Source organism: Apium graveolens, chromosome 10 (genome assembly GCF_009905375.1).
Source record: "Apium graveolens cultivar Ventura chromosome 10, ASM990537v1, whole genome shotgun sequence".
Lineage (NCBI taxonomy): Eukaryota > Viridiplantae > Streptophyta > Magnoliopsida > Apiales > Apiaceae > Apium > Apium graveolens.
Window position 1 is genome coordinate 233052883 of NC_133656.1, and position 25266 is coordinate 233078148.

Consider the following 25266-nt stretch of genomic DNA (forward strand, 5'->3'; position numbering starts at 1 on the left):
TTATGTCTATCTTCATGCTGTTGCATCATCTCATGTATTCTTTGTTGGTCTTGCTCTGTTGAGGGATTTATAGAGGAATTGCCCTCTTGCACCTTTTGTTACTATTAATTCATGAAATATTTTGAAAAGAACCATTAGGAACAAGTACCCTAAGAACTTAAAAATGAAATTACAGAAACTGTAGTATACAGACTTGTACCTTAAGTGCACAAGTTCTTGAATTATGACCAGGTTTGTTGAGGCACAATTCCCTCTTCAGCTGCTTTTTTTATAGCATCATTTTTCTGTAAATTTCCATTAAATGTTAGTAATTATTAAAACTGCAAGATATTGACATATTAAAATTAAGCAGTAGTGCCCCCTTGCTTTACAATTCACAATGGTGCCAATCTTGCTCAATTTTGTGGGATCAGAAGGGATGTCATTTTTTGTGACCCTTTTTTTCTTTGGCATTCCTGCAGGGATCTTAACATTTGGGGGTAAGGGCCTTGGTTCAGTAGTTGGTTGCCAAAATTCAGGTCCTACAATGGGGTCCAGTGTGCAACTGTAGAGCTGTTTAACAAATAGTTCATATCAGTAAAATGAGTACTAGTTATTTGTGTATATGAATTTCTTGTGACTACATACCTTCATGTACTCTTCCTTGCTGTAACATTTGTGTATATGCATTTCCCAAGGTTCATTCTTCACATCTATATATGCACAAGCATGATAGCATGTGATCCCAGTAAGATCCCATTTTCTGCAGGTGCATGTCTTATTCTGTAGAATAACCACCAGCTCATGACCCCCATCTGTGCAAGTTACCAAATATTTGGTCCCTCCAGACCATGAAACTGCACAATTTTCAGCATATTGAATTGCTCTACATAGAAAAGATGACACAAATATTAGTCCAAATAAAAGTGAGTACTTAACAAAGTGAACTGCTCTACATAAAATGTGAAGGGAGTACTTACTTTTCCAATTTCTTAAGTGCACTAGGACATATCAATGTTTCTCTTGCAGCCAACTTATCTCTCCTCACTTGGATTCTTTTAATCACTGACTTGTGCAACTCTCCGAACATGGTTATTATAGGTAAGTCTCTAAACTTCCTTATAGAGCTATTAAACACTTCACAGTGATTGTTAACAAACATATCACTGTGAGCATGTGTTTTGAAAGCAGCCCCTGTCCACTGTATTTTGGGCTTGGCCATTAGCCAATCATGACACTTAACAACAAGCTATGTTACAGAGATATAGGTATAAGAATAATCAGTGCTATAGTTGTGAGTAAAATGTAACTATAACACATATAATTACATTTGTACCTCCTTCATCTTGTTCATATATAAATTGAACTCCCAATCAGTGCTAGACCTAGCAGCCTTCCACAGGAGTTGTCTCAGTGCCACTCCTTTGAATTCCTTGTGCATATTTTGGTACAAATGCATAACACAGAATCTATGTTCAGCATTTGATACCACACCCTCTAGTGCATTAATAAGTCCCTACATGTTGCATAAATGGAAATTAGTCAATTGCATTAATCTGCATAAATGATGCATAAGGAAAAACACATACTTTCTGCCTATCAGAGATGAAGGTCCAATCTGCATCATTTTGAATCTTCAAGTCTTGGGTCAATAGCTCCATGAACCACTTTCAGGATTCTGTTGATTCAGATTCTACAAATGCCCAGGAAATTGGATATACATGCCATCATTGACATCTACCCCAACTGCTGCCAAGAGTTGCCCACCAAATGGTCCTTTAAGGTGGCAACCATCCAGGCCTACTAAATGTCTGCAGAACTGAACAAAAGTTATCTTCAATGGCCCCAAACATATATATATTCTCATAAACCTCCCACTCTCTTCACCAGGCTCAGGATCTTCACACAATATTTTGACAGTGCTTTCAGGCAACACCCTCTTCAATTCATATCCATAATCCCATACCTGACCAAACTGTGATTTGTGAGTGTCATTGATCTTTAGGAGTGCTCTGGTCTTAGCCCTATAAACAACATGCTTTGACACTTGACATTTCAAGTCATTAAAGATTTTTTTTATGAAATGCTTTAACTGGCCATTCATGGTTCATCCTAATTTCCTTCTCATAATGCTTTGCAAGCCAGACTGAATTGATTTGTTTGTGTTCAAATATAGGCATGCAAGTATGTTTACTGACCAATGTTCTTATCTGATATGTTGGAGTTATTAAAAGGAGAAACATAAACAGTCCATTTACAAGGTTTTTTGCACACATATTTGATCTTCCTTCCATAGTTTTTAACAAGCTCAACTGGTCTTCTATCCATGATTGAATGATTCCTTACATCTTTCCTAAAAATCTGAGAACTTTTGAACAACATACCAAGCTCAAAGACAGGTCTTTCCATATCCACCTCTTCATTGAATTCTGGAAATTGTGGCCCATCTTCATCAGTAGAATTAGGTGCCATCCTCTCATCATCACTCCCAGCATACACATTCTCCTCATCTGTACCCACATTGTCATCATTTTGAGGCACTTCAGGGGTTTCATGATCTTCAAACACCAATTTATCAACATTTTTTTCAAACACCAGATCATCATCACTCTCATCCTTGCTTGAGGCATCTGAGTGCCAAGACTCATCATCACTATCACTCACATTCAATTCATACTCATCACTATCCACAGGATCTGAGAAATCTTTGACAATATTTTCTAATTCCCTTAATTCTTGTTCCTCATCCATTTCTTGTTGTGTAGATTGTATAAATTGATTGTCCATATTAATTTCTTCTTGACTAGGGATAACATCTAATGGCTCAAGTGGCTGAGTAACAAATAACTCTACATATCTATCTGTCCTAGGTCTTTCCTTATTAGATATCAATGTACACATTAGCATAAAATCAGCATCTGTCTCTAACTCAAATAAACCATGTTCCATTGTTGTTTGTATTTTATAGTACAATATATCATACCCACCCTTTGATCCACTTTCAACTAACATACTTTTGATCTCTAGTAGGCTAATAGCATTACTATCACATAAATCCACAAATACAACAGAACCACCATTATATCTCTTAGGGGTATCTATCAGTTCACCATCAAAATACAGTTTAATTGAGAAAAGCTCGTCATCTGACATAAAAAAACACCCAAGACACAATCAGTAACTAAACTAAAACATTTTATGCAAACACAATCGGATAATTACTTCAAACAAACCCTTGTAACACTATGATAAGATCAGTTACAAGTAAGTGCAAAAATATACTTAACATGCGAAAAATCACATTACATACACATTCATTTATCAAAACAAACAAAATCCCCAATTTTATGATCATTGTTAACGAAAATATACATGCAAGTAAGGAGTATATCAATTGCCAGTATATTCGGGACATTGATAGGGTTTAAAGAAATCTTCATCTTCCTTGTGCCTTAGTCTCCAAGCCATTTTTACTCTGATTCAAGTTTCAGTCTGCCTTCAATTTAGAATTTTTTCTGAGCGGTTGGGGAATTGAGAGTTTTTTTTGGAGGGAAATTATATGACCTATGTGACAATAATAGAGGTGTTATGAGAGTACAATTTATGTTTTTTTACCAATTTAGCCCCCTGTTTAATTAAAAAATTGGGGATATGTAACGTCCGTTAGATGCAACTGACGGAATGCAATCGCGTGTTAAAATTATTAAAACAGAGTCATGCGGCTGCCTATTATTAAAAGTTGGCCAGTTTTGTGAAAAAAAATTAAAATTGAGTACATCTTCGTGTAATTAAATCTATGTTTTATCGTGAAAAAGAGTACCCCGATTGTAATTTGTACAAATGAGAACATGGAATTGGAATATGTTAACAGGAGGAACGCGTACTACTAACTATACATTCAAACATCATCACTTCATTTGTACTCGCAAGTTACAAGATTCTAAACTTTGTGAAAGTGGATAGTCCTCCTTTTTGTCAGATAGCATCTCCAATCCCCTCTTATACTTTTACCAAAAATCTATTACACCAATCTTATCACTTCTTTACAAACACATAGGGCACATTTACACACACATATACACACATCATGAGGAGGTCACTTGGTGCTGCAAATGGAGGCATGTTAAGAACAGTTCAAAGGGCTGCTGGAGGCACCAGTGTTGCAACTGAATCATTTTCTCACACACCCACAAGCCCTTGTTCAAAACCCATTACAACTTCATCTTCTTCTTGCAAATCCACTGCTTCAAATACCCTTTTGATCACTACTAATTCCCCTTCTTCTCCTTTTTCAAGAAACCAGACTAGTGTTCCTGTTTCTTGGACTTTTTCTTCATCTGCTAGTAGTGTTAGTGATGAATTTGATGATCAATGGGAGTGTATTGATCATGAGGTATTCCAAGAATCTGAGGATGTGAGGTTTGATGATTATGGAGAGGACCGTTTTGTTTTTGGGTCTGTTCCTTCTGTTGATGAAATTCAACATGCAGTTTCTTCTCTTCAGCAGTGAGTGTATTTCATTTTGTGTTCGTATCGAATTTATTTAATTTGCTTCTTAGATACTCTTGATTTGCATGTGAGTCAATTAGTTGTTTGTTTGAGATTTTAAGATGTTTCCATTGTTCATTTGTTGTGATATTGATGCAGTGTAATTACTTTTTAATGAAATGAGATAGTTGTTAATTATGTTTGTTTTGTGATATTATAATGAGGGTGATGATAACTATGTTTAGTACAATAGGAACAAAGATGTTTACTAGTATCTTCTTACTTATTTAAAAATGTTGGGTTGATTGAATATTCGAATAGTGTTTGATTGATCAAGACAAATTTCATTAACCGTAGCGTTCAAGTTGCAATACAGCAAATACCTATTCATTCCAAGCAAGAATAATGAGGTTTTGTGTGTGAGTCCGTGTATTGAAAGAATTTGTTTTATTGATGACTGATGGTGACCTTTTAATATGAAAGTTGGGATATCATATATATAGAGTAGAATTAGTTTATGATACAGATTGACCATTGATAAGATGAATGATTAGTAGTTTAGTACTAAACAACTATTCTTTATTACTTTAATGCATATAATGTTTATTAAGGGTTGAGGTGTGAGAGGTTTTGTCTTTCTTTTTGTATGTTTTGTTGTAATAAGTGCACCTAATGTTTAGAGTGATATGGGAACAGTTAAGAGCAAACATGCTTTCGTCGTTTTTGTAATGTACGTAAACTAGAATCAATTGAGATATCTCACGACTCAGGAATCTTTAGATGATGGTTTCAAGCTACATGATTGTAACCCCTAAAACCTCCAATATAGAGCAAAATTTTAGATATGTTCAGTACGAGTCCTGATATCACCGGAGACAATGATGGAAAAAATGGACAACGGCCTAATTTGATTAAGAACTCAGGTTGTTATTCTTTTTGTGCCTTGAATCTCTCGAGATGAAATATAAGAATAGAATGTGAAATACTAAAATGAAATCACTAATGTTGACTGTGAAGTTTAATTTTCTATTCCTTTTTTTTAAGTATTAAAGGGCATAGAAACTGTGGATTTAAAGATTTTGACTTGAAAGAACGAAAATAATATCCTTCTGGACTTACATTTTTTTCAAGAAGGGCTGTCAAATCAATTTAACATTTTAGGTCCCACAAGAATTGCTTGTGAATCACAAAGTGATGCTGCTCAGATGTCAGAGCACAATTCAAGTAATGCATGATGCAGCATTAGGTTGCCACCTTGTTGCTGGATTACTTTTCTATTTCGAATGCAAACGTTACTGAAGTCTTATTTTGTCATTTTTTTGCTAAAGGACTGTCCTCTACATCTTAGAGTCCCTTGTTTTAAGGATTTTTTTACTGTGAACGAGGTGAAACTAAAAATGATTTATTGTTTAAGAAATTGTCGATGAGTGTGGTTATGGATCAACAAGAAGAGCTGTATGAGCTCTGGCACTTCTTGCATTTTCTAATGCATCTTCCTTTTCCTCAATGGATATCTTTCTAGGGTCCTTGAACCAGTGTCCTATTCACAACTCATTAAGGACAGAGCTGCTTATGATTCAGACAAGGATGTAGCAAATCATATATATAGTCCAACTAATCTGATACGCAAAGTTCCTTCAGTTGGGTCAGAAGTTGATTGGATGGAGCCCTCACTACAGCCATGGAACTCAAGGTTCTTAAAACCTCTAGGGTCTGACAGAGTTTGGAATGCTTTACATTTGTTGCAGACTGAACCAGCTGTACAGGTGAGACTTCTTTAATCTTTTATGTTGTAAAATTTTGAAAGGTTCTACTATAATATACATTTGCTCTTTTTAGAGCTTTTACAGTTATCAGTAAATATTGAGATTGGACTTCAAACCTGGACTAAACATAATGAATTTTGTGGACACCTCCTCAGAAGATACTCAACGTGCAGAATTTTCTATCTAGTTTAATATAGATGTATATGTGAGACCTAGCTCAGTGATCTGAAAATATTATGATGTCATGGAGAAATTGTCTAAGGCCTATTGTGGTTTTGTTTATAAAAGAATTCATCAGTGTTATATTCCCAATTTCTGTTTCGTATTAATTAATTATTAAAAGCCAATCAGGATATTAGTATTGCTATTCCATATGAACCTAAAAATTGTCGGAATGTCTTTCAATGTTTCTCCTACCATGAACTTCTTGCTCCTGCACATCTACTTTTGAGGTGCATGAAGTTACTAAGAATAATCCAGTGCTTTATACATAGTCTTGCATATTTACCTGTTTATTTTTTTTGCATACTATAAAAAATTTAATGTGATCAACTTAAATAATTTAAAAAATAATGGGTGCTATTTATATATTCAGGAGCTTAAAATGTAGAGCTGTATGTGCTTATATTGATAATTACAACTTTGAATGTTTGGTGTTACAACTTACAAGATGTTCTTCGAAATCAATAATTTTCTCGTAAAGTTATATACATGTAGATCTTTTTTGGATAAATATCTGCAATTTATTATATCTTGATAATTATTATCCTAATATCCTCTAATTTATATCTGTAAATATAATTTTTTTATAGAGAATGGTGGTATCATTATCATCTGATAAGGCTGTCTGGGATGCTGTTATGAATAATGATGTGGTGCGAGAACTTAGAGATTCATTTCTCAAAGGTTTGTATAATATTAACATGATTTAAGAGTTCTCTTGAATCAGTTATATTCTTTTCAGTAACTTTTTAAGATATATACACTGTCATTTATAATACTCAAACTCTGGAGTTGATGCACAATTTATTGTAAATTTTTATTTAGGGCAAGAGAGGTCAATGAATTCCCCTTCATCTAAAAATATAATAAAAGATTAGGTAGACTGTTATACTCCTTTGCTGTGCTGTGTGTGTGTGTGTGTTTTCGTCTATATGCAATTTCGTTAAGAATATGATCTAGTATTATTATATGATGTGCTACAACTGTAAAAATGACACAAGTTTGTAGATATTGGTTTTTTAAAGAATAGGGCACTAATTTAGAATTCCTTGCAAGTTCTCTTTTGGACATAGTGTGTGTGTGGGAGCGCTCACGTCTCTGTGTGTTCTGTTTAAAACCCAAATCTTTAGAGCTTTCTGGGACCGCAATGGAATAGGAATGACTTTTTGCTTAGTTGATAAAATTAAAAATAAATATGCATCAACACTAGTCTTAGGGAAATATTTTCCCAGTTAACGTTTTTTACCGAGCTTTTCATGACCTTTTATTTGCATCGTCGATGTTTGTCCTCCTGCTGACATGCATTAACAACATTGACAGTTTGCATGCTCTACTATTAGTATGCTGATATAAAATTCCCTGAGCATGCAGTTGATAAGAATGTAGGTGAGAGTGCTGACTTAGATAAGGACTCCGATGATCCAGAATTAGCGGTGGGATTATTGAGTTGGATTTTCAACAACACAAAGGCCAAAATTATGGAAGTAATAGACAAGATAACGGATGTGATCAACAAGTTGTTTATGCCTCCCGAAAGTGAGAAAACTGGCAAAGCTACTGACTTATTTGAAGACAACCTGAGAACTTCTTTACTACTTTCTGTTGTGGTCCTCTTAGTTGTAGTTGTAACTCGAGCTGGTCGGGCCTGATCAATATTACTTTATCAGGGCCAATATGACTAAAGTGGTAATGGCACTCTTAATTGTAGTTGTGATTGAAGCCATTAGGGCTTGATCATCATTTGCCGATATGACTAGGTGCCTCCCTGTAAGGTTCCGATGCCTTTGCACTGAGAGTTTGTTTAGCTTATTATACGTTTTTAAGTACAATCACATAGTAACAATGTAACATTTCGTACCTACTAGTCTCTGTAATATGAATCTTTGGTTTCTTCGAAATTTATTTTTTGCACTAGAATTGCAATTATGAATTTATGATGTTGTATATAGTTATTGGGAGAATGTAAAGTGGGGTGATGTTATGTCATTGTACCAAGCTCCTGATAGTATCCATACTCTGTCAGATTATGTGTGATGTTGTCATTGTACCAGACTCCTGATGGTGTTCATACAACTACAACTAAGAGGACCACAACAGAAAGTCAGAAAGTACAATTCAGTTCATGTATAGAGTTGGTTGCAGTTTGTGTACTTAAACTAGGGCTAATGTGCACCTTGTGTACCTAAGCTAACAATTAAACACATTGTGTTACGTTTGTACATTCTGGAGTGTGGAGCAAATACAAAGAACTTTACTCATCAAAATTTAAATTTTATAGCAAATTAAATTTTAGAATCTAAATTCCTATCTTAAGATATAAATTTTAAATTAAATTATGAGTATTATATGTTTCTTTTGCTCCACAAGAAGCATTTTAAAAGTCAAACTGACAATTATTTTAGACATGTAAGGGACAGTGAATAAGATACCAATGAATTATGACTTCAGATTGAAGTACTTAACCATAATAAACCAAACTCACTCCAAGTATGTTTCTCATGAATATTTCATGTATTCGGAAATTTAGGGTTCAGCCGTTCATAATTGCATTGTAAATACGATTTGAATGTTTTTGCAACTTGTTCTTAGTTTAAAGATCAAGGTAAAAGTGTGAACTGATTTACAAAGTGAAAAATCTGCACGGCAACAAATGTATCAGGTCTAGTTAAGAATAGTCTTCACAAATTTCATAAATTATGTGCAATCATTAGGTAACAAGAACCAAGCAACTCCTCCATGTCGACTGCTTTAGCTTTACATCATTCAGGCAGAGAGCTCATCTTCCAAACATAAAATAATCTGCAAGAGGTAGATTAAAAAGGGTTTATATCCCATACCTAATCTACCAAAATATATTCAAGCTTACTGCAAATTGGGAAATTGACCATGAATTTTATGCCAATAATTAGTAAGATGACAAATCAAATGAAAACAAGGATACAGTGACTCCTAATGAAGTTACTATGAATATACTGGCGTTTTAAACTGTATATGAAATCTTAATTTAATGGAACATTATTTACCAAAAAAAAAGATACAGCAAGAGAGCACAGAAAAGCAAGAATCAAATACATAAACCCAACGGTTTCAAGAGCACACGTACCTCACTAGAATTCTATAGATGTGCAAACTTTTACAAATATATAAACCCCACAGTTTCAAGAGATATATACTGTACAGAACATTCAATGGAACGCAAAAGAGAAGTGCAAAATCACCTTACATCAAGTACTGGAGCTACCAAGATCGAAGTCCATGGTATAATCATATTCGATGGTTGGAATCACAGAAGCCACAAATTTTAAGAATAAGAATAGGTACCTAAAAACAATAGATTAATTTAATTTAAAATGATCTTAAAAAGCAGCTCAACAGATGGAAAAGAAGCAAAACATAAACACGCATGGTTTGAGAGCTTAAATATATACTATATAGGTTGTTTGCATTTATTGCAAATGAATGTAAGGGAACAAAGATATTTAATATGTCTATTTCTAGCTCTGTGCCTGGACAGAAGTGAAGTAATTCAATATTATTTAGTAATTTAACTTTGTAATAGCAGCTAGAACACTTAAAAATTATGTTTGCTTCTTCACGGTACTCCCATTTGACCAATCTTAACTGATTTTTCCAAAATCAAGAATTCAAAAGATCAGATTTGTGCAATCAAGAAATATATTGAATTATCTGAAGGGTCTTACTACATTTTATTTTTACTACAGTCTACAAGCATTGACCGTAGCATCTTATCTTTTACAGGTGCGATTTAAGAGCCAAAACGGGAAGGAGGCATACACAAAGATGTGCAGTAGGGAGATGCTGATATACTGTACTCTGATTGGAGCAAGTAAACTACTCCCTCCGTCCCTTTCAATTGTTTACATTTTTTAGAAAGTGTTCGACACGCATTTTAAGGTGCATATAAAGTATAGTTCTATATTTTTTTTTTACAATTTTGTTTTTCTAAATAAAAATTAAAACATTAAACTTTTATTCAGAAAAAGAAAATTGTAAAAATAAGTTACATAACTATACTTTTTATGCACCTTAAAATGCGTGTCGGGCACTTCCTCATAAATGTAAACTATTCAAAGGGACTTCAGGGAGTATAATTTATGTAAACATGAGCTTTTCAATTGCAATGGTGGCTGAGCAATTTAGGAAGACACATAGTTTATTTGCTTCTCAACTTTTTCATTTTTCTTTTATATCCCAAGCTTTATAAAGTCTAAACTGTAATCACTCCACTACCTTGCTGTAGAAATCCATATACTATAATAGTATAATGTTATCATTAAGAAGTAAAAATAAATATTTTCAGTCTTTTTAGCGCATGAAAAACTGAAATAAATAAAATAAAAAATTACTTGTCCACTTCTGGTTCTACTCCTCGTGACATTAGAACATCAATAATTTTCTTCATCACATCCCCATGTCGGCAAGGATGTACAGATGCATGTTTTCCGGGCAAGTGCGGATGATCTTCAATTGTTACCTGAGTTCGATGAAGTTTGAGGGAAAGGAAATTAAAATAGAAGACTTGAGCAAAAGCAAATGGAAAAAATTAACACACAGAAAAGAATATCGCATCAAATTTATACATAATGGAAGTAGCCTCAATATTCTCAACACTTCTTAGCAAAACAGAGCAGGTATACAATATTACCTCAAAAAAATAATGAGTAAAAAAGAATGAAGCATATAGCATATGATCTTTTTAAAACCATATTATCTCTAAACCAGAAAACCCCATGCAAAGAAGAGAGTTTTAACAGGTTTGAAAAGAAGATTTATGGCGAATCAACACACATCCAGAAACATATCAAGGTACTAGTATTTAAACACATACTGATCAGTAAGCTAATTTACTGAACATCCTAGAAAATTTTGACGCCCAGGAAAGAAATCTTCCCATTTCACATCAGTAAAATATACAAGAACATATCTCAGGAAATTCACTCGAACGGTACAAGGTGCTATTACCTAGAAATCTGGTTAAGCTTAGCACATTTAACTGATATACAAAATGGTTTGAAATATTATGTAGCAAACATGACCAAAGGTTTACACTCAAGACTATTGGTAATATACAAAGAATCACTTGTGTGTTCGGGTTCAAAGATGATTCATATTAGTACATATTTTTATAGACTATATTATGCATGTGTTTGCAATGCCTTTACTCATATTATCATGCATATATGCACACAGGTAACAGCCGTATAGACAGCTGTACTGCATGCCAATATCTGCTGTGAAGTTTGTAGCTAATAACTCGGTGACAAGTATAGATAGGCTGCTGAGATACATATGCAATGTGACTATAAAAGACAGCTAGTTTATATATACTAAATTACAAAAGTCGGCATACAACAATAAAAATAAGCACTAGCAGAGTCGCAGGATAACACTTGACACTTATACCTCTAGGCTATGTTACTCAGACTCTTCATTTTACCTTCGAGTACCTGTGTCGGATACTCGACACTTGGACATGGACACTCGGACTCAGACACTTATTTTAAGCAAAAAACATGCATATTTTCCAAAATGTTGACGAGTCCGATACTTGAACACGTATCTATGTTGGACACTTCTAGCCGAGTCCGAGTAACATAGCCTCTAGGAATCGAGTCAATTCATCTTAAAGAAATATAACATTTGAATTAATTGATTTATGAGACATCAATATTATAAAAATATCTTCGAATCACTTATTAATATTCTTTCATTTAAATCGAGATATTGTGATTTCAAAAAAAAATAAACTTACATCAGTAGAAGGTTGTCAATAAAAACATTTCAACTTTGTTTCAACAAGGACAGGGTAGAACAACCATTGTTGGAGTCCATCTTCAGAAATTTAAACAAGGCTATGAAGTGTAATATTAACATTCTAGTTGGGTTATGCTTCAGAAATTACAATTATAACCAACTTTAAAAAATAGTAACAAAAGGAAATGACAGGTCAGAGTATCCTACCGTTTTGCGTGCATGGTCTTGACTAACATCCTCAAGAACAAGTTCTGGGTGAAGGAGCATCCTTGACTACAAAATATTTATAGAGCCCTCGATCAAAATTTCCAGATTAACCAACTATATTATAATATGCAAAAAAAAAATATACAATTTGATGAAACTAAAGTTGTCAAATATTGTTTATAAGTCAAACCATGGGTACAAACATTAAAGTTCAACTATCTTAATCCTAAGCCTTCTTGCTCAAGTATTCACTACGAAACACCTAACATGAATCTCGTCGTGGAACTTGTATATCCAATGTCCATTCAATCTGATTGTATAATTATATTTTAGGTGGACACTTAATTGCACAAAGAGACAGAAATTATAATCTTTAATTAGCCAACATTGTCACGGTAGTGCAATAGTACTTATCAATTAATAGTACACACTTATAAGCCCGGAAAGTCCTGGCACCTTCCTATTATATAGTCATTCTAAGAAGAATAGAATCTAACTGTTTGCATCCTACATTCATGGGTTTATGCTATAACAATGATGTAGTTACTGTCACTAACCTCGTCATATCCAGTAAGCCAGACACGAGGAGTTTGATAATATTTATCATACCTGAAAAAATTAAAATTTGCATAAAGAAACTATCATTACTAATGACAAGGGATCCCGGTAAGTAACATCATGAAGACATTGGTATTCTATAGTAAAAAAGAGAGTAAGTAGAACATACGTGATGCTAACATCGTATGTTCGAGTTCGTAAAATATTATCATCATCAGGTTCATGAGCCACAAGATATGAAGACTGAAGCGTTGCCTGTAGCAAGGTAAACGTTTTAGGCAATTACTTGTGAATTATAAATAGTGCAGTATATAATCGAAGGGAGAATATCCGTATAATTTATGCATTTTATCCGTATAATTTATGTATTTTATCGTTAATCTATCACCGACTTAAAAAACATGCTGTTGAATAATAATCTGATTTCATCAAAATTAACATTTAAGAGTAAAGAATTTAACCATCATTAAATAAATCTGCTCATTAGTTGTACGATTAGTGCATGCTCAACATCAATTATCTTAGTTCACAATTAATGCTAACATAACAGCATCAAGTCTTTGCATGATATAAGAGAACATTCCAAATAAACACTAATACAAATCTTACAGGATCTGTTTCAATAAGGTTATCAGGATCTTCATATTCATCCATGTCTGGAATATCTTCCTCTTCTTCACCTCCAAAGTGCGAAGAGATTGATTGGATAGTGTTCTTCTTGCTAATTTCTAGTGTCTCCATAGAAGGCAAATTTTCCTCTTCAGTTTTCCCATCTAATATACAGCAAAAGTTAGAAGAAAGGACTTAAATTTTGAAATTATTATCTTGAACTGAAGCATACCTTTTGGTTTTCCATGAGTTGCCAGCCATCCATCATTATCGTCATCATCAACTAAAACTTCACCCCCAGCAGCTTCATATTCTTCTTCCACAGCTGATGCTCTACGCATGCAAGGGACTACACAGGCACTCAAATTAATAAAAATTGTACACTAGCGAGGAACTAATACCTCACAGCTGAAGAGAGGGAAACAAGTAACTTTGGAGACAGTGGAAAGAATGGAGAAATTTTCTTAATTATGCCATGTACAACTATCCTCAGTAGACTGTTTGCAGAAGGTTAATATTATGTCACATGTCAATGCAAAGGTATTAATATAAAAAGTCCTAGTAAAAATTCATTGGTTCCTTTACTTAAGAGCAACTCCCAGGGGTTAGCTATTTATGCTCCTAGACTAAAATGTAAGGAATGAGGAGGGAAAAAACTACTCCAACACTCTATGATCTTCTCCTCATTACTTATTTATAAGTAACCTCTCTCTTCTCCGAACTTATATAATAAACTATTAACAACAATCACTTTCTCTCTCTTATGTGTATGTACTCTTAGATAAAAAGTGTTTTTTAATAATTAAATAAATAATAAGGAATGAATTAAGTAATAATATTGTTGGAGTGAGAATACCTATTCATGTCCTACGTTAGTAGGATCCAATAGTTTATATTTAATTTAGGGAATGGACTGAGAGACTCCTGGAGTAGCTTCAATTACCTACCAAAATGCATTTACTCAGAAAGTCAAAATCATTAAGAGTTTTTAACAGGTTTTTTATCCAAGATGCAGAGCCCGCAATTTTCTCATACTCAATATTATATACTCATGTTAACTAAAGATACTACAACTACAATAGATAATAAAAGTTATTCATCACAATCAATTATGAAATAACAAGTTTCTATAACAAAAACAAAACCATCTATTTAGTTAAAAATGAAAAACCATCTTATAGGAAACTAAACATTCCAGGGATATGGAGATTAAATTTACCATTTCTGGTTATCAAGAATTGTTTATCAACAGGCAAATATGACTTCCTCTTGCTTGGTTCACCGGATTCCCTGTCAATCAATAAAATAATTTTTTATAAGAACTTTACACCTAAACCAACCAATAAATTATTTTTTCCATATCCTTCAATACAACCCTATTGATCAATATGTGTACCAACTACAGTCACAGATACTACTGTAGCATATGCAATAGAGCTGCATCATATTCCATCAAAATTCAATCCGCAGCATCAATGACTAACAAGTCTGACTAGCCTATGTGGCACTATGGAGTTTATTGCCTGATCGAATGCTGATATTGAGGATCAATATCGGAGTCAACAGATCAACTGATTTGTTACATATAAATACTTTCCAGCAAGGCTGTTCATAACAATTCAATAGATTCGTATTCTCTACGCAACACAAACAAAAACAAAAATAAATACAAATCTACCAAATAAAGCACTACAAGAAAATCAGTAGCTAATTATAGTACAATTTAGGAAATCCAATCACGCACGTATATATACAGAGGGAGGGAGGGAGGGAGAGAGAGAGAGAGGTAAAGGGAGGGAGAGAGAGGGAGGGGGAGAGAGAGGTAAAGGGAGAGAGAGTGACAGAGAGAGAGGGAGAGGGAGAGAGAGGGGGAGAGAGAGAGAGAGCGAGGGAGGGAGGGAGAGAGAGAGAGAGAGGAGAGAGAGAGATGTGCATACCAAGACCAAGTAGGGCATTTAGAGACGAGATTATCACCAGCGAGAACGAATTCATTGATGCTAAGAACGCCTTTCTCTTTAAAAGCAGAGACAGTTCGGGGATTGGTCATCCTCTCCACCGTGCCTTTGAACACTCCATGTAGCTTGTCTTTCAACACCATCGTTCAATTCGATTTGATGATAATAATTCACTGGCAGATCGTGATCGTAAAAATGATTGAATTTGAAACCCTAGATAAAAATATATGGATTAAGAGTGACCGCAAAGCAAAGCAGGAGCCCAGCACAGCCGTGTTATATATAAAATGTACGTATAATTAATTGATTATTGATCGGTCACAGGACTTTGGTTTCCGTGTCCAAACTATAATTCGATACATGGATTATTTAAAGTTTAAGAGATTGTAGTTCAGTAAAGTTGTATCTCTCACTTATAACTTAATATCTGTTATAATAACGCGCTAGGAGAGAATCAAACCTTGGTGGTTCGACAAGCCATAGTCCTCATTTATCACATAAGTTATAAGCAAAAAAGCTTACGTCAAAAAAAGAAGTTGTATCTCTTACGAGTGAAATGCGGTATTTTAGAATTTTTGGATTTTTTTTCGAATTTAATTTAATAATATTTTATTATTTATCATTTTATATACTAAGTCAGATTTCTAATGTTATTATTTAAAATATGGCTGTCCATTTCGGAAAAAGCAAATTAATTTAATGATTTTAATCTTAAAGTTTACGTATTTTTAATTAAACTAAAGTGTTTTTGTTCATCGTTTTCATGTGATTGTGCATGTGATTTTATAAATGAGACTGAACCGTTTGTAATTCGATAGTAGTTTTTGATATCGAAATTGAATTATCACTTCGGTATTTTGAAAATCAAACATACTGAGCTGGGTTATAACCTAAAACTCTATTTATTGGTGCTCTTTGGTGTGAAACGCAGCTCTCCGGCTAGAAATATTATTTGAGGCATAATTATGAACAATAGTGTATGCACAAATTTGTAAGAAATATTTAAATATTTCAAAAACACTGAAATAAAAAATTTCTAAAATAAATAACTCGATACTTGAGGCTTTATCAAACTATCTATTTCCATGATAGAATGTTCTCATATTTAATGTTGAATTTATTTCCAATAGGCTGACAAAAAATTTAAGATCACATTTATTAATAGAAATTTTAGTTACGGCTCCAAACAGCTTAAATATTCAAGATATCATTATATTACCAGTAATACATAGTTCTCTGATATTGCTCATAAAGAACAGAGTCATAGAATGGAAGTTTGGTTATATATAATTATAAGAACAGACAAAAATTAAATAATAAAATAAATAATGAAGGTAAATAACGACAAATAATCAGCGACTAACATTTGACAAAGATTGAAAAGAAAATTTATTTTTATCATTTTAAATAAAATTGACAAGAGACAATTATAAATAAATTGAGTCGCCTAACCCTTCTCGAATAATAAACTGAATAATAAACTGTTCACAAAATCACTCATAAGATATAACAAATACGGACCTATTTATAAATATCACAACAAGGTCAACGCGATCACCACTTCTGTAATTGAGAGAGAGGTAAGCTTTTGAGTAAGAGGGATTACGAGGGTTAGTGTATAATTTTTCTTGTGGGTCCATTCTTGGAGACTGGAGTACTTTAAATACACACACTTTGAAACATTAATCAAAATAAATAAATAAATATTTCATTCTATTCATAGATCAATCAGAAAATATTTATAAAATAAATTCTAAAACAATTTTTATTAAAAAAATCAATATTTAATTATTATTTTTTATTTAAACCGGTTATAAAATTTCTCGCCCAGATCGCCTCGCATATGCGAGATGCCGAGATATTCGCCATTCGACCCGCGTCGTGGCGTAGCAAGCCGGCGGCGACTAACACCGCTCACAAGAAAATAAGGTGTATTTCCTGATTAGTTTGTTACTGATTTGACAATCTCATCCACTGCAAACAGGGATTTTAGTTTTTACGAGAAAGATGGAGGTGCCTATCAATTCATAACCTTAGAAGTCAAAAGTTTAGAGAAAAAAATGCAGTGTAATGTAAACCTTTATTTTATACTGATATGTAACCTGTATCCTTAAAAGTGATCTATACTTTATTACTTTGTGAATATTGGATTTATACGAGTTATTGTAGACAATGTACCATAAAGAACTTTTATTCTACTTCTGCTATCTGCATTTAAAGTTTATGTTTTGTATATTCAGCACATATTGTAAAACATAATCCCAAATAAATGCAGCAGGATAGAACAGGATACATACATTCAGTCGAAATTTCAAAATATTGTACATGCTTTACTTCTGCATTAGGTAAATTTGTCAAATTTATACATAGCAAAACAAAATAATTCAACTGAGAAAACAAAACAGCTCAAATAGAACAATGAGCACTGTAGTTAGTGATATAGCCAACTAGTAATGCACAGATCAGTCGCTTGGCCAAGCTATCAAAGACACATCTTTTTATTGCTCTCATACAGATTCTCCTCTTCCAGTTTCCTCTTCCCAAGCTTGCTGCTGCTATCTTCAACTTGCTCGTCTTCTTGACCGGAAATCATAAAGTCATTATACCAATTGATGTCAAAAACGGGATCCTCAGCAAACTCACCAAACTCTAGAAGACTATTGTTATATTGATCATAATTAGCAACTAGATAATTATCAAAATCACTGAAACCATTATCTATCTCACACAAGTTTTCTGAAGTTAAACACTCAGTGACCGCAACATTATCACCAACATCGTTATTCATCTCAACCAAACTTTTCGATGCCAAATTCTCCACTCCCTCCAAATCATTATCTCCAACCGCGACACTTTGTCCCGCAACATTATCACCAACATCGTTATTCATCTCAACAACACTTTTTGATGTTAAATACCCAGCACTCTCCGGATTCTCCTCAACCTCAACACTTCCCTCAAGATTCTCATTCTTGATTTGACATTCACGGCTATGCTTAGGAGCATGAGCAGTACTTATGGAAGGCAGAATAACTGAAGGCTTCTTAGAAGAATCAAATGTGATCCTACAAAGAACAAGATCACCAGCAGCTGATTTAAGGCCCTTATTAATCCCCGATAAGGAGAACTCGTGCATCTTAAAGTATCCGGCCTTATCAAGTTCAAATTCAGCTCCGACATCATTAATCTCAAAAACCAGCAATCTCTTCTCTCCGATCACATTACCCTTACAATCCCTGATTTTACAATTTGTTTTTCCGGCCCAGGTGCCACAGCCGGCCTTCTTACTAGTATTGTCTCTACTTCTACTTGTCGTCGCCTTACTGCTCTCAGAAGTACGTAACTTAGACAATGTTGTGAAGACGTAAATAAACCTCTCAGTAAGGTTATTTTGGGAGTCCATCCAAGAATTAACATCAAACATCTGCCAGGGAGTAGAATTAGGAGTGTACAGTTCAACGGTATCGATGAAATTGCATTGCAGCTTCTGTCCAAGAACCTTGGGTTTCAAGTAATAACTAATTAGTTCTTCATCCTTTGGGTAGAATCTGTATCCAGGAGGCAATTTGATATCTTCACCCATCACCAATGTGTGTCTGCACACGAGAGAGAAAGAGAGAGAGAGAGAGAGAGATTGTGAGAGAGAGAGAGAATCACAGAGAGAGAGAGAATCACAGAGAGAGTATCAGAGAGAGATCAACACCGGTTGTTTATTACAAGTTAGAATCATCGTACATTGCCAATATATACATATCGACCGTTAGGCGTTAGCAAATCCTTGTAGATTACAGATTTGAAATTATCCTAATCAAAGTCAAAAATTGGGTTATATTTTCATAACATAAGCTGACCCCAGCTGGGCTCTTTCAAGCCCCTGTTTGGTTGGAAGAAAATAGAGGGGAGGGGAGCTGAAGATTCCTACAATAAAAAATGTGTTTGGTTTATATTTTTAGAGGGAAGGGGAGGGCCAAAATCCCTTATGGCTCTTAATTTGTTTCCTCCCGATTTGAGGTTTTTTGGAGGGGAGAAATTTTATTAACAAAAATAACCTTACAACTTCTTAACACTTACATATATCCTAAATGACTTATATGTAATTTTAATTATAAACCCCTCTCTTCCCCTCCTGTACCAAACATAAAAATGAGTTAATTTCCCTCCCCTCCCTTCAAACAAATAAAATTAATATTATATCATTTTCCTCTCCTTCCCTTCCCTCTATTAAAATTCCTCCCACTTCCCTCCCCTCCGTTGAACCAAACACAACGTAAATTTACAGCTTTACAATTTACAGCTTATGTAAACTAGTATGTAGCCCGTGTTTCGCATCGAGGCCCCGAGGGTTTTTTTTATAATATTTTTTTTATTGTAATTATGTAAAAAAAGTTAGTTCTAACAATTGACGTGAAAAAACATTAATAAACTCATTAGATGACAGTGAAGTAAAATAAAATTAGACATTAGATGATATTTAAAATTGCAAGGATGACATACTTCTTATTTTAATCCATCTACTTTTGGAAGATAAATTATGAAACTCTTTACATGATTAAGTGAAATAAATTTTAGACAAAATATCACATTAAAAAATTGAAAAACTAATGATCACGATTAAATTTGGGTTTCATCTTCTAAAAAAGAGTGGGTTTGATATTTTAGATGATGACATTAAAATACTACATCTTGGGTAAATTGTAGAAAACTTCCTCGTACACAATATTTTTTGTACTATATTTCTTTTCAGTAGTTCCGTCGCCTAAGAGGATATGAAGACCAGCCGGTGAAGTGACACGTGAGAGAGCAACATAAAGCTGACCATGACAGAAAGTAGGACTGGGAAGATACACACCAACCTTTTCCAAAGACTGACCTTGACTTTTATTAATCGTCATTGCAAAACAAACTTGCAACGACAGTTGTCTCCTCTTAAATATGAAAGGTCACTTACAGTTGCTTTCATTTGATGTTGTGGTAAACCTCAGAATAATATGCATAGCTCCTGCATGACTTCCTGTAATTATCTCACATTCTACTGTCCACTTGAATAATTTCTTTATAACCATCTGTGTACCATTGCACAAACCTAGAACCTGATTTATATTTCTGGTTAACATGACTACAACACCAACTTTTAACTTAAGATCATGCTTAGGCATTCCAGACATGTCGATTGAATTCAAAACTCCACAGGAAAAGCTGAATTTAAACTATGCTCGTCAATAGGACCTTCATCAATGCTATCAACACTAAGATATACATGTTCCTCACCAGGTATTCGATCCAACACATGAGCATTAATTTCGTCTACCAGTTTGTTAGTGGGAGCAAGAATAGCTCTGTCTCTGAGATATTGATGATCTTTAAAACTGCATTCAACATCAGGATAGACGAAGTCAACAATATCTGTTATTGGATCCTTGGTGTATGGAATTAAGAACTGTTCAGGAATGAAAACTTCAGGATCTTTATTCGGGTCATTTTCATCAACAAAAGAAAGTCTACCATCACCAATATCCAGTACCCATTTACTAAATTCATCAATAGCATTATTAATGGCATCAGAGTTACCTCTATGTAGTCTCATATTCTGCTTTAAAGTGAAGAGCATAATTTCATCCCATATGTAAGACCTGTTAATGCATATACTTACGATGTCTTGTCTATTACCTTTCTCCACAACAGGCAAGATATGTCTAAAGTCACCACCAAAGACTACGGTGATACCACCAAACGGCTTCTGACGATTTTCTGATGAGACATAACCAATTATATCCCTTAGAGCTCGATCTACCGCTTCAAATGCATACCTTTTTTGCATGGGAGCCTCATCCCATATAATGAGATCCGTATTTTGTAACAACTCGGCTATATCAGTTCCATTTTTCAATCCACAACTTGATTGTTCATATATGTCCAGCGGAATCTTAAACCTTGAATGTGTTGTTCGGCCTCCTGGTAATAGAACAGCTGCAATCCCAGATCCCGCAACAGGCAGTACAATTTTCCTTTCTGACCTCGGTCTAGCAATAATTGTACGCCAAAGAAATGTTTTGTCACAGCCTCCACTACCGTAGACGAAGAACACATGTCCTTTCTTATTGTAAACAGAATCAATTATAGCATCATATACTATTGCTTGATCTGCATTTAGATTTGAGTGCAGGTTTTGATGTTCTTCTTTCACCGCTTCAATATCGTAACTCATTTCCTCGGCAATAAGAGTGTTTGAAAATCCACTAAAAAACTGAGAAGGTGGCAAAGGCATGTCTGGATAACTCCGTAAAGATTTTCCAATGGAATTAAAAATCTTTTCAAGTTCTGCAGAAATAAAACCATGTTAAGAAAAATCAAATAAATGATGCAGGAACATATAACAGAATTGTCAATCCGCTGCTAATTGCAGATGTAATTATCAGTTGCTCTATATGTCAGTAGAAAGATAATAAAGTCTAGTTTCTTTTAAAACTTTTGACTCGCAATTTCAATTTTTATACAGGGAGTTTTTGTTATTTTTAGTGTAGGCTTTTCATTTTCAGAAAATGCAGAATCTGTTATGACCTAAGTTTGAAGAATAAACTGCTACATCATAAAATTGTGCTACACCTATTTTATACATCAGTAAAAAGATAATTAAGTCTATTAACTTAAAAAATTAACGGTTTGTTATTTAAATATTTCTAAAGGGAGAAAAGTCATTTTTCGTGAAGGGTGGTCAAAATTTTGAAATGCTGAATTTGCTAACCTTCCTGCATGATTTGAATTAACTGCTCTAATTTAGAAGGATATATTCATCGATTCATATATATTAGAAAGATAATTAAGTCTAGTTTTGAACAAAATTAATAATTAGTTTATTATTTTAAAATTATACGGGAAGATAAGTCATTTTTAGTGAAGTGTACTGTTTCACCAAATGCTGAATCTGTTAAAAGCCCAACCTTGTAGATTAATCTGCTAAAATGTAGAAGGATATAACAGTTGTTCCCTAGATATTTGAAAAATAATGAAGTCTAGTTTGTTTCGAAACTGACGGCTTGCAATTTTGATTTTTCTACATGGAGTTTTGGTTATTCTTAGTGTAGCCTTGTCATTTTCAGAAAATTTAGAATGTGTTATAACCTAAGTTTACAGAATAAACTGTTATATTGTAATATTTTGCTGCACCTTTTTTATAACTCATTAGAAATATTATTAAGTTTATTAACTTACAAAATTTACGGTTTGTCCTTTGAATTTTTCTACAGGGAGAAAAGTCACTTTTCGTGAATGGTGGTTAGAATTTTGAAATGCTGAATTTGCTAACCTTCTTATGTGATCTGAATTAATTGCTCTAATTTAGAAAGATATAGCCATTGATTCATATATTATTATAAATATAATTAAGTATAGTTCTGAACAAAATTAACGGTTAATTTATTGAATTTTTGTACTGGGAGATAAGTCATTTTTAGTGAAGTGTTGACTGTTTCATCAAATGCTGAATGCGTTAATGGCCCAACTTTGTAGAATAATATGCTACAATGTAGAAGAATATAACAGTTGTTCCCTAGATATTAGATACATAATGCAAGACTACTTTTTTTCAAAACTAACAGCTCGCAATTTCGATTTTTCTACAGTGAGTTTTGTTTTTTTTAGTGTAGGCTTGTCACTTTCAGAAACTGCAGAATCTGTTACAAACTAAGTTTACAGAATAAACTGCTATATTATAATATTTTGTTGCACCTTTTCTATACCTTATTAGAAAGAGAATTAAATCTATTAACTTACAAAATTAACGGTTCATTATTTGAATTTTTCTACAGGTAGATAAGTCATTTTTAGTGAAGGGTGGTCAGAATTTTGAAATGCTGAATTTGCTAACCTTCCTTCTTGATCTAAAAGCTCTGCTCTAATTTAGAAGGATATGATTGGTGTATCATATATTATTACAAAGATAATTAAGTAGTTTTTAATAAAATTAACATTTGGTTCATTGAATTTTTGTAAGTGGAGATAAGTCATTTTTAGAATGTGGAAGGATATAACACTTGTTCCATATATTATTACAAAGGTAGAAGGAACTTCTGAGCATCAGGTATTGCAATTAACTTTAACGGATATATACTTATTATCTTCTTTGAGTTGCATTTATCTATGTTATGTCATATTTGGCATGCTGCATAAATGAAGGTATGCTTGTTTCTAATGACCAAATTTTTGATAATAAAATGCTACTATGTAGAAGGATAATTGCAGTAGTTCCTTATATCATTTGAAAGATAGCTAAGTCTAGTTTTATCCAAAATTAATGATTTGTTATTTTAATTAATATACATGGATGTAAGACATTTTAGCGGAGGGTGATGACAATTAGAACCTGTTGAATTCACCATTGACTGAACTTTCATGCAATAATATATAAATGTTTGACAAACCATGATATTGATATATAGTGCATAGAATAATGTTGATGATAACCTGCTAAAGCCCAATTTTGTATCTCTTCTTCTAATAGTACCGACTCATTATTTTTCAAAACACATCATCGCATCCAAGTTATGTCATCTGTAAAATTTTCAATGTGATCGTACCATAGCTTTGATGGATTACCAACCTGGAATTGAACATATTTTCATAAATATGAGTAAAACTTTTAATATAATCATACCATAACTTGGACGGAGTACTAACCTGACAGTTTACCAAAATGTGTACAAAAAGTTGACGCAGTTGTGACGCTATAGCATGATGAGAATTCTCAGTGATTGCTTCGTGCCACTCGTTATCATTTTTCAAGAGTCCTAATGCATTGCAAGCATCTTTAAATGTAGAATAAACTTGGCCATTGACTGTTCGAAGGTCAGCAAAAGACGTTGCTCCTTTAAATCTGGTAAGAATCATTCTCAAGTAGAATAAATCTCCAGATGAGGCATATGTAGAATGTAACCTACCAACGACCAAGCCCTGTTTTCTAGGTGTCCATTGACAACTCCTACCATCCCACACAAATTTAGCAGGAAACTCTTGATATGATAAGTTTCTTCCCCAAGGATATTTTTTATTAGCTTCAAACCATGCTTGCAACTTGCTTTTGCGAAATAATGCACGATTTTCAACATTTGCCAAAGACTCATTACCTTTGAAGGTTATTATCTGCATATCCTCTAACTGAACTGGGAGGCATTCCACAGATGGAGTCCTGTGGTGGATACTAAATCCATAAGTACGCCAAATTGCTTCCGTCGCAGAAACATAACGCCCATCTAAATATTGGCTAATTTCATCAATTGGGGCAGCTTTAACAGGCTCAGAACTGGATTGATCTACATATGTAGTTGTGTTTTTTTTTGCTTTAACCAGTAGCATAGTAGCTCTATCATGTCCTTTCATGCAATATTTAAAAAGATATTTTAAGCTTCGTGCATGGTTGCATATTTCAATATTGATATGACACTGAAACATGACTAACAGGTCTCTATTATAGGGGACAACCCATCGATTATCCAACTCCACGTCATTTTTCTGAACAGTATGATTCGTTTTGCGTCTCCAATACACGGGAAATCCACTGTCGTCAAATGATGTTTCTGTACAGTACCTAGAACATGTTTAAGTCAGATATGAAGTAAAATAATTTTTTTGGAGAACATGTATGAAATATAAAATTGTTAATACTGTATACCTTTTTGGAAAGTGACGTGTGCAATTTTGCGATCTGAATCCAT

The 25266-nt window shown here is 33.7% G+C and overlaps 7 protein-coding genes across 9 annotated transcripts; 1 reads left to right on the top strand and 6 right to left on the bottom strand.

Annotated features, from left to right (window-relative positions):
* Positions 1-221: 221 nt before the first annotated feature.
* LOC141692019 (uncharacterized) lies at positions 222-1640 on the bottom strand. The gene is made up of 6 exons (XM_074496765.1): positions 1569-1640; positions 1316-1495; positions 960-1228; positions 628-865; positions 379-552; positions 222-284 (listed from the first exon to the last, which is right to left on the bottom strand). The coding sequence occupies exons 1-6, from the start codon at positions 1638-1640 to the stop codon at positions 222-224; spliced, it is 996 nt and encodes a 331-aa protein (XP_074352866.1).
* Positions 1641-3861: 2221 nt separating this feature from the next.
* Positions 3862-8387, top strand: LOC141693502 (uncharacterized). 2 transcript variants are annotated; one of them, XM_074498632.1, is made up of 4 exons: positions 3862-4485; positions 5990-6233; positions 7046-7139; positions 7776-7884. In XM_074498632.1, the coding sequence occupies exons 1-4, from the start codon at positions 4067-4069 to the stop codon at positions 7793-7795; spliced, it is 777 nt and encodes a 258-aa protein (XP_074354733.1). In that variant the 5' UTR covers positions 3862-4066; the 3' UTR covers positions 7796-7884. The 2 variants fall into 2 exon arrangements, with proteins under 2 accessions (XP_074354733.1, XP_074354731.1); XM_074498630.1 differs by having other exon boundaries at positions 3867-4485; positions 7827-8387.
* Positions 8388-8960: 573 nt separating this feature from the next.
* On the bottom strand, positions 8961-15945 carry LOC141692345 (autophagy-related protein 3). Of its 2 annotated transcripts, none has more exons than XM_074497149.1 (10): positions 15542-15945; positions 14824-14894; positions 13837-13953; positions 13605-13768; positions 13165-13250; positions 12995-13046; positions 12438-12503; positions 10823-10950; positions 9679-9776; positions 8961-9254 (listed from the first exon to the last, which is right to left on the bottom strand). In XM_074497149.1, exons 1-9 carry the CDS (start codon positions 15700-15702, stop codon positions 9680-9682), a joined length of 942 nt encoding a protein of 313 aa, XP_074353250.1. In that variant the 5' UTR covers positions 15703-15945; the 3' UTR covers positions 8961-9254; position 9679. The 2 variants fall into 2 exon arrangements, with proteins under 2 accessions (XP_074353250.1, XP_074353249.1); XM_074497148.1 differs by having other exon boundaries at positions 9674-9776; positions 15542-15944.
* A 2096-nt stretch (positions 15946-18041) lies between these two features.
* On the bottom strand, positions 18042-19142 carry LOC141692020 (NAC domain-containing protein JA2L-like). Its single transcript, XM_074496766.1, has one exon. It carries the CDS (start codon positions 19140-19142, stop codon positions 18042-18044), a length of 1101 nt encoding a protein of 366 aa, XP_074352867.1.
* Positions 19143-20235: 1093 nt separating this feature from the next.
* LOC141692021 (uncharacterized) lies at positions 20236-20724 on the bottom strand. The gene is made up of 2 exons (XM_074496767.1): positions 20537-20724; positions 20236-20434 (listed from the first exon to the last, which is right to left on the bottom strand). The coding sequence occupies exons 1-2, from the start codon at positions 20722-20724 to the stop codon at positions 20236-20238; spliced, it is 387 nt and encodes a 128-aa protein (XP_074352868.1).
* An 11-nt stretch (positions 20725-20735) lies between these two features.
* On the bottom strand, positions 20736-21824 carry LOC141692022 (uncharacterized). Its single transcript, XM_074496768.1, has one exon. It carries the CDS (start codon positions 21822-21824, stop codon positions 20736-20738), a length of 1089 nt encoding a protein of 362 aa, XP_074352869.1.
* A 2259-nt stretch (positions 21825-24083) lies between these two features.
* On the bottom strand, positions 24084-25266 carry LOC141692023 (uncharacterized). The gene is made up of 3 exons (XM_074496769.1): positions 25224-25266; positions 24233-25128; positions 24084-24155 (listed from the first exon to the last, which is right to left on the bottom strand). Exons 1-3 carry the CDS (start codon positions 25264-25266, stop codon positions 24084-24086), a joined length of 1011 nt encoding a protein of 336 aa, XP_074352870.1.